This window comes from Neocloeon triangulifer, unplaced genomic scaffold (genome assembly GCF_031216515.1).
Source record: "Neocloeon triangulifer isolate White Clay Creek 2 clone unplaced genomic scaffold, ASM3121651v1 ptg000012l, whole genome shotgun sequence".
Taxonomy (NCBI): domain Eukaryota; kingdom Metazoa; phylum Arthropoda; class Insecta; order Ephemeroptera; family Baetidae; genus Neocloeon; species Neocloeon triangulifer.
The window spans coordinates 4149497-4163527 of NW_026775554.1; the positions used below are offsets into that span (position 1 = coordinate 4149497).

The 14031-nt window shown below is 39.8% G+C and overlaps 3 protein-coding genes across 3 annotated transcripts; 1 reads left to right on the forward strand and 2 right to left on the reverse strand.

Annotated features, from left to right (window-relative positions):
• Positions 1-672: 672 nt before the first annotated feature.
• On the reverse strand, positions 673-5202 carry LOC132196964 (E3 ubiquitin-protein ligase MARCHF6). The gene is made up of 10 exons (XM_059619944.1): positions 5074-5202; positions 4542-4839; positions 3906-4485; positions 3558-3803; positions 2797-3378; positions 2486-2715; positions 2341-2434; positions 1547-2121; positions 1260-1476; positions 673-1071 (listed from the first exon to the last, which is right to left on the reverse strand). Exons 2-10 carry the CDS (start codon positions 4820-4822, stop codon positions 955-957), a joined length of 2922 nt encoding a protein of 973 aa, XP_059475927.1. The 5' UTR covers positions 4823-4839; positions 5074-5202; the 3' UTR covers positions 673-954.
• A 137-nt stretch (positions 5203-5339) lies between these two features.
• On the forward strand, positions 5340-7779 carry LOC132196965 (probable serine hydrolase). Its single transcript, XM_059619945.1, has 5 exons — positions 5340-5497; positions 5567-5701; positions 5976-6325; positions 6388-6570; positions 6756-7779. The coding sequence occupies exons 1-5, from the start codon at positions 5446-5448 to the stop codon at positions 6948-6950; spliced, it is 915 nt and encodes a 304-aa protein (XP_059475928.1). The 5' UTR covers positions 5340-5445; the 3' UTR covers positions 6951-7779.
• On the reverse strand, positions 7165-10913 carry LOC132196966 (leucine-rich repeat-containing protein 51-like). Its single transcript, XM_059619946.1, has 5 exons — positions 10781-10913; positions 9364-10439; positions 9226-9310; positions 8007-8372; positions 7165-7773 (listed from the first exon to the last, which is right to left on the reverse strand). The coding sequence occupies exons 4-5, from the start codon at positions 8284-8286 to the stop codon at positions 7547-7549; spliced, it is 507 nt and encodes a 168-aa protein (XP_059475929.1). The 5' UTR covers positions 8287-8372; positions 9226-9310; positions 9364-10439; positions 10781-10913; the 3' UTR covers positions 7165-7546.
• Between the last annotated feature and the right edge of the window lie 3118 nt (positions 10914-14031).

The window sequence follows — 14031 nt, forward strand, 5'->3', positions numbered from 1 at the left end:
TCAAACTACTAAAATATATTTTTAAATTCAAATCGAATAGAAAATATTTGCATTAAAATATAATAGCATTTAATAAATATTTTTAATTTTGCTAATTATCCAATATAATTCATAATTTATATGGCTAACAGTTAAAGAATTTCCATAAATCTCCTTTTTCAAATATATTTATCTAATTTGGGGTTTTAATGTTTTTGGGTGTAATTTTAATAAACGGAATGTGTTCAAGGTATTAAAATTTCTCATCACAAGTCGATGTCCATAATAATACTTCCTTTTTCTTTTTGTGCGCATTTCTTGGCCGACGCATCAGACACGATGTTCATCTTCACGGATGCTCGACTTGCAGCTTTCAGCCTTCGCGTCTGGCAGCTACTTTCTTTCTTTCGTCCACACACGCACTCTAATTTTCCTTGCACTTGCTATCATACGAAACAATACCAGACGGCTAACTCGGCGCATGTTCTTATTAACGCGCGGCCCTCAAAATCCACCGACTTAAGACATTCACGTCGATCACGAAATCTATTCTCGTCGTTCTTCTGGCTTTCATTATATTTCTGGTTCAAAGTATAGTACTATTCGGCTTTCCAATTATACGACTCAACTCGTCCATGGGAAATGATGTTAGTAAATTTTTTATAAACAATCGTTAAGTAAAACGCAATGCAATTATATAGCAATGGAATCTTTTTCTATTTGACAATGAGAGAAAAAATTAACACTGACAATTTGAGAATACATCAATCTTCAGCATTCAGCAGTAGCAATATAAGTTGCAGAAGTATAAATCTCTCCAGTTTGACAGATTCTTTAATTTATCTAAAACAATATAAAGAAAAATCAACGACACCGAGAATAAACAAGTCTTTCTGGGTACAGCAGTCGTGTTGTTAATTATTTCAAAAACAATTATCACCACACAAATCACACAGCCGCGAAGTTTTCCACGTCTTAGTGCGCAGTGCTATGAGCTTTCTGTTTCTTGCGCTGGTCATAGTTGACCAGACGCCTTCCGACGAGGTACTTGTCATTCTTGATGTGTTCGTATAACCTCCTAAACTGACGAACCTAAAACAAAATCAAAACCAAAGATTTAGGTGCTGAATAAAAAAACAAAACTCACTTAAATTTTATTCATAATAAATTTTCTAACAGAATTTCAGTCTGCTTTTAAAATGTAAAATGAAAATAATGGAATGCAAGAAAAGCAATCAAAATAATAAGTTTTATCCATATAGAAATGTCAGAAAAATTACCTGGAAAGCGCCAGCACCAATGCAGAGACTGGCCAGCAGTAAGAATGGGTAAATACGACGGGCTATCAAAACCTTGATACTTGGACTGGTGACAAAGAGTGGCACTGCAGTCTGACTGATGATATAAGGCACAGCCAGGGCCAGACCGAAGCCCATTACCACTGGCGCGGCCAATTCTTTCATCACTCGCACCAGATCCAACTCCCTCAGTCCATCTCTGCAAAAATCATCAAATTTGAATATATATTCATTTATTTCGATTTATTTGTTGTAAAAATTTGACCCACCTATATGCCCTTTCGAGAGCAGCCTTGAGCCACCAGTTGGGACCCATCAGGGTGACAGCGCAGGCAATTTTAGTGTACAGCACCCCTAGGGCCCAGTCTTGCCAGGCACACAGAACAGGGGTTTGGTGCAGAGGCACCCGCAGGGGCACCACAACCACCGCCTCCAGCAGAGTGCCAAACAGCAATGGTATCAGTCCAAGCAGCACCACTGCAGCCACAACGGACTTTCCGGCTGTGGCCAATTTACGGCGCAGACTCTTGCCAATGGCGGCCCGTCCGCGTGGAGCCCAGGCAGAGACAAAGCCAAACGCCCTGGCGGTGGCCCAGCACATGTACGTTCCGGCGGCCGCAGTGTACAATTCGTGGACCGCCATTGCCGACTCGCCTTGCCTTAGCCAGACAAGGCAGAGAAGCCTGCGGCCCAGCCAGACGGGTACAGTTAAAACAGCCACACTGGCGATAACGAGAGAGACGGCCAGCACTAGTAGGAGGCCCATTAGGCGGGCAGCAAAGCAGCCGGGCTTCAGGTAGGGCTGATTGCTCACCATGCTTGTTTGGTCTCGATGAAGCAGTGCCTGGAATGACAAAAAAGGAAATTGGAATATAAACTAAATTGTCCCAATCAGGAATTAAAATTATTTTGTAGTTTCAAACAATTTTTCAAAATGTAAATTTGAGTTGGACATGATGGGTAATTATGATAATATGGATAAAGATTACACTGTTGTAAATTAACAATAAATCATTTTCTTTATATTCAATATATTTACTTAGTTTTTTTTAAATTAAATAACCTGTTGCTGATGTGCTGCACCAAGATCAAGAGGATCAACATCTTCGTCTTCTTCGTTCTGGTTGTCTTCGTTTCCATCTTCCTGCTCATCATCTCTGCAAAATCAAATTTTACACTGAATTCCAATAAAAGTGCAGATAACTCACCCATCAAAATTCAAGTTGTTTCTGTTTTCGACTAACTCTTCTTCTTCCTCCTCTTCATCATCATGATCACCATCAAAATGTTCACCCTCGACTTGCTCTCTCTGGTTCTCATCTCCAAGCAGATACGACCTGAGGCCAAGCAGCCAAGACACAGCAACACACCACAGCCTCACACTAGCTTTGAGCCATGAACGGGTGTGTGATTGCTCAAGAAGAGCCGGCAGAACAACCTATAAATCGCCAATAATTTTTATCTGTACGACTTTTGAAACTTTTTTATAAAATCAAAATAAGTCATAAAAACTCCTTACTTGTAAAAGCAGAAGCTCCAATGAAAGTTCGCTTCCATGTGTCGGAGAGGCTTCATGAGCAGCTGCTGCTGGAGATACTTGAGGCTCTCCTGTAAAAACCGAAGAGGCTAAGGACGATTGTCCATTATTTGTGACCAGAGGCGCCGCTGCTGTGCTCAGAGTGACGACATAGGGCAGAAATCCAGGGAAGACCATTCGCAGCAAATGCACAGGCAGCCAGAGCATCAGGAGAACAGCGGTGCCAAATATGACCGCCGACATCAACAGGCGCCTCACATGCAGAGCCACAGACATGTGGATCATCTCCTGGATGGGTGAGAAGTCGGGGTCGTTGAGGTTCCTAAGGAACCATAGCACCCCTGGACGGAGCACTTCTCGTAGAAGGAGCACAAAGGAGGCAAAGTAGTAGACGTAGACCATGCCGACCAGCCAGTGGATGAAGAGGGAGGTGCCAGGTGCTTGGCGAAAGCTGGTCTCACGGTCTTTCAGGGTGGCGTCAAACATGTTTAGTGAGCAAATGTCCAGCCACCAGCCGCACACCAGGGGAAGAACACCCACTTCTACTACGCACAGAAGGGACACCTGAAAAAGTAGAAATTTTGAAGAATTTTAAAATGTTTGAAGGTATTGAATCAAATTTTCTGTCTCCCTAAAATTCTAAATAAGAAGTAATCATGTTTGAGTTCATTTTCTATTCAAAATCTAAAGAGAGGTAAGTTCAAAATGGAATGCTGGTGAAATATATTTGGATTATTTTTTACCTTGACCACAACATAGCAAAGGCCAAGTCCCCTGCAAATCTTCCGGAGTTGAAGGACTTTCGAAACAGCGTGAAGCAAAACCAGGATTACGCCAATGGCACAGTAGCCGACCAAAGTGGTCACTAGGCCGTCGAAATGCGAGGCAGCCACATACGGACCAATTGTGATTCCCATCACAATGTAGTGGCCAATATGATAGGGGAAGAATGCAAAAATGAGCACAAAAAGCGTATTCAAGGACACCACCTGAAAAATTAACAATTGATGAAGTGTTTTCTTTTCAAATAAATATTAGATTCTGATGACTTATAAAGTTAAAGTTTTTGTTAAAAATAAATTTAAATTTACCCAGAACACATGCTCGAGGAACACAAGTGAGCCATCTAGGCCGAGTAATCGTTCCCAAGTGAGTTCTTCACCAGCTGCGTTCCACTCCATAGGGTTCCAATTTCCATCGTCGCCTCCGTCAAGGTCATTTCCGTCGCCTGCAGCATCTTCCTGTTGCGCCTGTTGGGCTGGCTCGTCATTTTGGACGTCTGGTTGCAAGTTGATGTCCATATCCATCTGAGCAATCCCTTCTACAGGGCCTGGCACAGCCCCTGGCTCTGCTTCCGGCAGTCCCGGCTCAGGGGGCTCTGGCTCAGGAATGGGGTCAGCAGGCATTTCCTGTTCGAGCCAGTCTGGTCCTCCGCCGTGCAGAATTTGCTCTCGAAGCCACACAAGGCCAAGGAAGGCGAACAAGGTACACGTGACGACGATGCAGCCATGCAAAATGTCGGCCGCCAGGTTGTCCATCGACAGCAGATCAAGGGGCAGCGTCAGCACCGAGTGGACTGAGCCAGTGAAGAGGCATCGGTAGATCCGGCACGCTGTCAGAGGAACTATTCCCAGCCAGGCCAGGGCGACAATTGTGTAGTGACACCAGTGTCTGTTGGAAATTGTAGTTTAATAATTAATTTTATTTATTTTTGCATTGAATTATACTTGACAGCAGTGGCTACACTGGACAGCAGGCCAGCGGCAACGTCTCTTAAAGGCAACCGCCTCGGCATGTCCGGCGAGTATATTGGGGTGAAGGAAAACCTGTAGCCGCACAGCTCGCAATACTCCTTGCGGCTGTAGCGCATCCACTGGACGAGACATTCTTGGTGAATGTACTTGATGGAGCCCGTACAGATGCAAGGGTAGAAGAGGGGCCGCTCTGAGCAGCCTTCGCACCGACACACGCGGCAGATGTCCGCCTGGTGGTCGTCATCTGTCATCATAGCGACGGGTCGATTATCTGTGCACGAGGAAATGACATCAGTCAAACGAGAATTGGACTGCGAAGACAAATTCGAGGCATTGCGAAGTAACAGGGACGAGAATAATTGCCCAGCAGTTTCAAAATCAACAAAATGGCTTTAAACAAACAGACGTTTTCCACGCCGAGAATTTGAATAATTTGAAAATTCTTGGATGGCCAAGTGCGTAATTTGGTTAATTATGATAGTTCAGGGTCGAATTAGCGACTCACCTGCGTGTGTGTCCGTAAATTGTGTTTATTTACGCTACGAATGCTGATTGACTTCCATGACAGTTTTCTCTTTCTACGTAAATCACGACAAGCAGTGCTGCCACCAAAACATAAATTCCAATCACACTAAACCAGAGTTACCAAAATTAATGAATAATTGTTAGCATGCTTAAAAAAATATAATAATAAATCGATTTTGAGATATTAATGAAAATTCAAAACAAAACGGGGAAGAATTAACTTTTTTTAAGATTAAAAATCTTAGATTAAAAATTTGTTTGGTTGTCAGCTCAGTTTTAATTAAGGTATGGATTCCATGTGAATTGATAAGACCGTCTCCCTTGCTGAAATTTGCAAATTTTCCTAAAAAACATGCAGAGTTGGCGAGAAATCAGCATTCCAGTGCCTTGGGGGCATATCAGTGGTATACGAAACACAAAAATAATAGTTTTCAATCGCATTTTTAACTAAAAAAAATTGATTTTCCCAACAGGCAAGTGGTGGGGTTCAGAGGGTCGCAGACCGATTTTAGCCCTTCATGGATGGCAGGACAACGCAGGAACCTTTGACAAGCTCGCACCACTCCTAGTCGCAGAAGGCCTCTCAATCCTTGCGATTGATTTACCCGGTAAGTAAGTTTTAATGGACAATTCTGAATTTATTCTACATAGAGAAAAAACTTTCCTTAATGTATGTAATGGTGTATGAAAGGAAAATTTGCTTTGTCATTATTATTTCCGCTGATATGCTACTTTAATTTTTATGTGATGTAATATTTCACCATACCTGAAGAATTGGCAGATTAAAAAATTTAAGAATTAATTAAGCCTTATCTCTTGAAAATAATCTTGATTGAATTTTTCTAACAAATAGTGAAATTATCATTTATGTATCTTTTACAGGCCACGGACAATCATCTCACCTGCCAAAGGGGCAGTTTTACTATCTCTACTGGGACGGAATCCTTCTCGTCAGAAGAATCGTCCGACACTTCAAATGGCCCACGGTCACTCTGCTGGGTCACTCGTTGGGAGGCGCGATTTCTCTCATGTACGCCGGCGCCTACCCTGACGGCGTAGACAAACTTGTGTCCATCGACATTGCAGGTCCAGTTACCAAACCTGAAAAGCGTACAGTGGCCGACACGGCCTTCATCTGTGATAAGTTCCTTGACTATGAAAACCTGAATGAGAAGAGAATGCCATCATACTCGAGGGACGACGTAATGGACCTGGTCATGGACGCTTACAAAGTATTAAATTTGTTAAATAAATTCGTTGGATTTAAAACTAAATTCAAATTCAAAATTTCCAGGGCTCGCTAACCAAAGAGAGCTGCGAAATTCTCATGCAAAGGGGCACAAAGGAGGCAGCCGTTCCAGGCGGTCTCAACTTCTGCAGAGATGTCCGCTTGAAGATTGCCGGCCTAGCTCCATTTTCCAGAGAATTAGTTATTGAGTTTGCCAAGGCCATTCGTTGCGAGATCCTCAACATTAAGGTAGGACCAATTTAATTTTTTATTTTACGTAAAGCTTTATTGGTACACACTTGCAAAATTTATTTGGTTTTTTGCACAAGCTTGAGCTATATTTTTGGTTTTGAAGTCCTCATGCTTTTTGTTTGGTTGCTGTGTCTTTTCCTCATATTGGCAAAATCATTGAGAATTGGCAATAATGTCTTCAGGGAAAACCAGGCATGGTGTTTGACAATGAAAACTTTTACCATGAGGTGATCGAGGCTACTCGTGCTGGAGCAAAGCGGCTGGAGAGGCACGAGGTCGAGGGCACTCACCATCTGCACCTCAATGACCCTCAGCACATGGCGCCTCTTGTCATCAACTTTCTCTCCGAGTTCGATCCTCAGGACATACCCATCTAAGCCTGCTGGCAGGTTTAGTTTCACAGCTGCTAACAAATCGGCAGGTGCTGGATTTATGTCCGATTGGTTGTCTATTTTATTATTTTAAAGTTAAAATTTGTTGAATCTTAAAGCACGGACAAATATTTTTTAAGAAAAAAGCCACTTGATGTAGATTCCTAAACTTGGGTTTCAAGCTAGACCAATGAAAGTTTTTAAATGTTATTTCTTCAAACTTAAGTATTTATTATTTGCGTCTGCCAAATATTTATATAAGAGTTTCAATTCCAATTGTTGAAGCTAATTTTAGTGGTAAACATTATTACTCCTAAATTATTATTCTTCCGAAGCAACTGAATGCAACATAAAAATACCTTAACATTGCCATAGAGCTTAAATGCAGTGAAATTGAAGTCTGTAAAAGTTTCCGTAACCATGACATTTTTCTGGAAAATGTGATTAAAAATTCAGGCGGACATTTCCTCTCACAATTGAAGCTCAAAATCTCAGAGCAGCTCTCAAGAGACTTCCATCCAACCAATGTATTTATTTTCCACTTGCCCCGCAAGCGGATCAAATATAGTTGTGACCAAGATTTATTTAAATAAACTGGCAGTTCAATGCCACTCTTCGTGAAATGCTCTTTGTCTGTCTGCAAGACTCACATTGCAAAAGTCGAGGGATTTGAGATGCGGCAAGGCTCGCAAGACGGCCGCTCTGTACTTCTCAGGCAGACGGTTGCCAAAGAGGGTGAGGCCGTAGAGGTGAGGCAAATCGCGCAACACTGCCAATAAGCCATGCAGGTCGGTCAGACGATTGCCATGCAGGTACAAAAGACGCAACCCTGGAATTATAAAATAGAAGTTAAAAGTTGTTAACAACTTTTTTTAATTATCGACATAATTTTAATTAGTTTAAAGTCAAATTATAATTCAAAAAGTGACTTAAAAATTTTTCTGTTGGAGACTTTTTAAACTTTATTAATTTCAAATAATGGAAAACCTTTAATTGGGCTTTGTAATAAGGCTTTGGCAATCGACAACATAAAAACACATTTTTATTTCTAAAGTTTAGTACCTGGAAAAAACCTGAGCTCAACTGGGTTGTCGGAAAGCTGGTTGCAGCTGAGGTCGAGCCAGGCCAACGCCTCAGGGTACTCCAGGAACCTGCAGGCCACTGCTGGCAGCAGGTTCAGGTTCTGGATGCGGTTGTTGCTGAGACGCAGGGAGGCGCTCATGAGGCCCCCGAACTCGGATTTGATCACTGGCAGGGCACCCTGGCGCGGCTCCTTGCTCAGGATCTTGTCCAAGGTGCAGTGGTGGAAGGAAAGGTCGACGGGGGGACCGTAGGACATCATAGGTCTGCCAGAAGGCGCTTGAGCACCTCGTGCGCGGGGAAGTAGGATTTCAACGAGTGCAAGATCGCTTGCTTCTGCTCCAATTCCTAAAATCAAAATTAAAAAATTTGATCTGATAATTTATAAAAAAAAATCGTCGTTAGAGTTTCTATTTTGTGTTCCAGTTATTAAAATATTTTCAAAATTGACTATATTTACAATTCCATTACACAAGAAACAATTAAATATATTTTGCTGCTTTTGTTTTTAACATAAAGAAATATCGCATATTCAAATTTCAGGCTCATTATAATATAAAATTTATAATATATCCATTAAATACGTTTTTTTAAAAAAAAATATATATTTCCATACATTTTTCACCGGAAGTGTATTGAAAACGTCATTTATTTATTTATTTTTTAAATTCGAGTAAGAAATCACTGTTGAGGGCTAATTTTATTTGTGAAATTGAAAACTAATTTTTTTTAATTAAAAAGGATCAATTCTTCTTTCTTAAAACATTAAATCACTTTAAATAAAGCAGTCAAGAATGGCCCTTTTTCAAATTGTTTTTTTATTTGCTGACTAAAATAGTGAACAAAGAAATTCTGACATAAAATTTAGTTAAGTTTATCCATTAAGATTAAGTCTTTTGAACAACTTGATTCCTATTTTACACTCCACAATTTTATTTTCAGAAAGATAATTAACATATTTCGCCATTTAAATAAATATTTCGCTACATATGCAGTTAACCCACAATCCAAGACTTTAAATGATGATAATATTGTATTTTACTCGACTAATCCAACCCAAGCCGCTCAAAATTAGTGCCTGCATGAATGAATCGCCTCCTGCTTAACTTGAATACGATAAAAAAATCCGCCTCCCTTAATATCCGACTCATCCCCGTTTTCACCGAAACACGCAAGCCACACGCAAAATCGTCTTTCTCACCACAAGCAACTTCTGGTTCCTCTTCTTGGCCTCCGCGGCGCTGGGCAGGCTGCGACAAGTTGAGGGCCTCGCGTCCCTAGCCACCCTGAGAAGCAAAAAAGTTAACCTGGTTGGCGAAGGGTGAAAAGAACAGAGCACCTGTCCCGGTGTGCAGGCATCAAGACCGCCGTGCTCAATGACCGCGTCGAGGCGGGGAAACCTCCCCCGAGGGTTCGTACCAGCCACCCCTTGTCACGCGAGCACCACGCATGAGTCGGCGCTCGGCTCGCGTGTCCTTGGCGAAATGCAAGGGTTCCATGCGTGTTTGTGTGGTAAACAGCTATAATCATTATCGCGCCCTTTCTTTCCTTCTTCTCTTATTTCGCGTTCGGTTTCAGCGCGTGTGTTATTTTTTTCTTTTGATAAACATATAATATCCAACAAAGCCGTGCGTTACGCGAACCGGAAAAAATGAACAATCCGCTGACCACCGAGGCCAAGGACGCGCCGAGCTACAAGCTAGGGGTGGAATTTATTAGTTTATTTGTTTACAGCTCTTATGCGACACGACTTGTTTTTTCCCCGTCGACGGCAAATTTGCAAATTGCCAGATTGTCGCGACAGTTAAGACAGTTTTGCTCTATCAGAACAGAAAAGACGTGGAGTATGTGCAAGTCCAACGAACAATTTTGGGTTTATATCATGACTATTAACCTAATTGCAAGGTCAAGTGCAGCCTCAATGAGCAAATTTCCCAAAACGTTGTTAGCTGCAAAATAAAAACAGTTTCTATTTATTTATTTATTTTTTTTTGCTAGTCAAATTTTAAATTATGGATTTCTGTTGAATAATTTATAAAAAATTAATATAATTAGCGTTGATCTGTATTGATCTGTATATAAATGCAATCATTTCAAGATAAGCTTTTGTTATATGCTGCATGGAAATCTATAAAACTAATGTCGGTGCAAGCAAAGCTCATAATGCATTTACAACTCTTTCATCGATCCAGAATGCAAGTTGTTTAAACTAGATTTTGATGAAGGTTGGGTCACGCTTAATTCGAAAGCATTATTCGATGATCTCCGTTAAAAATATCTCACGAAACAACCTTGACATTAAAAATGCAATTGGTAAGGATTAAATATTTACATAATTTGATTTTCAAGAAGAAAAGTGTGGTGTTGCTGGGTGAGTTTTCCAACATACCATCAGTGGCACCAGTCAAGAAAGTGCTAAAAATAATAATTAAATTGTCTTTTGAGTATCGAAATTTTAATTTTTAAAACTTATAAAATGAATATTTTTCTTTTAGTTTAAATTACAAAGATCAAAACTTCCAAAATCAACTACTTGAAAAGCCTAACTTTTTAGTCAAGTCATTGAAAAATTTAATAATTCTAAAATTATAGTTTTTCAAATAAATATCATAAAGAAATAAAAAATTCCAATAAGGGGAAAATGTGTGAGAGTTGAATTTTGTTCATGAAATTTTAATTTGTAAATAATTTTATATTTTTGGTAAACTTTTTCAATTTTAATTTTGAAGATAAAAGTAATAAAAATACAAAAATACACTCAATTATTGGTGATAAAAACGTCTTTCTAATGAATGGCTGAAAATGCACTCGCACACTCCTTTCTTCTGATGCAACCAAACGCAGCGTCGTGCACGTCTCGAAAGAAAATCTCCTCTCGTTTTTCACCTCATTATTCTTCCTCGTCCACCTAGCGGTTTTTCGTGCTCTTTCAGCACGCACTCGTTTGCCAGCCAGCTTAGTTTTTATTGTTTTAAGCGCCCGACGGAAGGGGTTCTTTCTTTAGTCTCTGTTCTGATAAGAAACTGCTCTTTGCTGATAAAACCAGGGAGCGAGACGCCCGTGTCTCAGTCTGACGACGGACGGCACCTTTGTCTCGCGGGCTTGCTGGCCTCCTCGGGCGGGGCGCAACACACCCTGACCACCCTGACAGGGGTTTGTTCGTTCGGCTCGAGTTAGCCAGTCGGCCCTCTCGCATCGTTGAAACTGATTTCGCACGCGTAGGGGTGAGTGGGGCCAAGGGGAAGTTATGTAGGCACTTTTTCAAGGGAAAAGAGTCTGAATTTTCTCTGAACTTTTATTTATAATTCAATGTTCTTTGGAAGCAAATTAGATTATTTTTGTGATATTATTTGAAGTGAAAAAATAAGAAGCTAATTTTGTGAAGTTTTAAACAATTTTAACTCTCTCAAATTTTGATAAGATATTAGATTCAGGAGCAATTTTTATTTTATCCTTAATTATTATTAATTTATTTCAGTTGCATGGAAATGATGGAAATTTGTCTCTAAAATGATGGTAAAATTATAAAGAAATCACAATCAATATCACTGAGATGATCAAATGTTACATACAGAAAGGCTTATTTTAAGCTAATAAAATTCATCGCTGGTGCAAATTTTATCCATTAATGAATGTTTCTTAATTTTAACTATTCACGTATTATTTTCCTTAGCATATCGAGTTTAAAATTTTTTTATTTTAATCAACATCACCTGGGTTTTTTAAAATTAAAAATTAGGCTTTTAATCGTCTCAATTTACAAGAATTCGATATGGGAAATTCGATCTGCAAATGTGAAATAATCGGCCTTGACGGTTTCCTCCAATTTCTCATCCAGTTTGATGGCAGATTGAATATCAATACACGCGTTCGCATAATATGCTAGTTGAAGTCCGCGAGGCTAATCATTGCAACCCTTTTCCGCTTATTAAAAACGAGTGAGTGCCGATCGGAGCGAGCGATAACCTTCCTCTCTCGCAGTACAATCTCCCCGCAGCAATTACCGTTGCAACTTTGAATCTTTCGCAGATAACTAGTACGCTGAGCTCTGTGTTTGCATTGCATTGAGCAAGTTGCATGTTGTAATTAATTGTGATAAATAGATAAATGAATGAAGAGTCGCTCGCTTGCGACACATACGATTTCTCCGACAAACACCTGCTGCTTTTATTGCTGATGAGAAATCGCTCCGAATTAATTTTCATCGCTTTAAAAAATTCCTATGCGGATATTAAAGCTTCAAAAACATTCATATTGTGTATTGAAGATCCTTATAGTCCTTTGCGTAATGGTTGAGGATGAAAACGTTTGTTCATAAATTTTTTACTCTTTCCAAATGAAAGTAATTTTTTTGTGTTTCTCATTTGGAATTTTCAACAGCTTCTTTCAATTGTAATTTTCTAATGAACATTTTGACCTTAACGTAAAGATTTACGTATCACAGAACTCTGGAATTCCGATCTTTTGAAAGTTGTTATGTGGAGCCTTTACAATAGCCACACGTCCTTTATTATCGATCCGACGAATAACTCATTTCGCACCTGTGCGGTGACAAATGATGGAGCGACACTTGCCGAGGTTGTGAACTCTGTTGTGTTCCGCCTCTCTAAGGGAGCGTGAATTTTATCAAAAGACCCTGGTCTGCCGCCGCATAAATCACCCACTTCCATCTTTCATTTTTCGTCTCGTGCGTGCTACACCGTCGAATTCAATTATAATTATCATACGACATTCGCGAATGTGTTCGGTTTTGACATGCGGAAAAAGCCAACGTGGAAAAATGACTCGAGTTTTGCACTCTCACAATCAGTTCCGACTTGATTGCTTGAACATCCTTGAGTTCGTTTTTAAAAGCAATAACTACCTTGCTCTTAATGAATCATAAAATTCATTAATGACGGATCATTTTCCTTTCAATTGGCTTTTAAGACAAGGACAAAGTTAATTTATTCCGGCCGTTAATCGTAAAAATTTTGATGCGAAAACGAATTGCTAAACAAAAGTTCAGGGAAAGACGTTCAAGCAATTTTTTTTTTGTAACTGTAAAATTTTCTTTCTCAAAGTATAAGGAGGGAAGTTATAATGTTTTTAATTTCTTTGAATGTTCATAAATTAACTGATACCACAAGGTTTGGAATTTTTATTAATTCTATTGCAAGAAGAAGACTTTTTATTTCAACTTTTTCAATTTTGTGATCGATTTTAAATTTATAAAAATGACGAGTCTATCTGTACAGTAGTGTAGTTCAACCATTAACTGAAATTACATAGATATTGTTTATTAAAAACAATAAGTTTCTATTTCAATTTCCGGTTATGATCTAATTGTAAGCAAGGAAAATTGACTTCAATTAATTAAGAAATTTGAGAAGAAAAAAATTGGAACACCACAACTTTTTATTTCAATTATTTCATCAAAGTTACTGTATTTCCCTTTTAGTTTTATGATTTTTTATGAACTGCTTTTTTCTCCAATTAAAAGACTTGCGATTAATAAAACGGAAACCTTCAACAATTTTCTCCATTTGGAAAATCTATTTGCTATCTGATCGAGTGATAAGTCATTCGTGAATCGAGACCATTCAAGCGGAATGCTGAGTGGAAAATAATGCTTTCTTGTTAACACCCAAAAAGCCGAACTCTGTCTAAATTACCCCAACGTAAAATTATCGCACAAATCTCCGTCGCCCGTAAATTGCCCTCGGCACACACACGACACCACCATGTCCTTTGTCCCGGTCGTAAATATACAAAAAAAATTCTCTTGTCGCCATTCACGCCACGGCTGCTCTTTCCGCGGAAAAGCGACCGACCGGCGGCATTAATTAGTTGCTGCACCTAGCTTGCAATTGAACTAAGCTGGGCGACGCGGTGGTGCCGCACAATTAAGAGCCAAGGGTATTATATGCGCGCTGATAAGAGGCGGTGGGGCTGATTTATTGCCGGGCTATTTACATATTTGCCATGCACACACGCAACATGCTGTAATTCAACTCGTGTATATGCA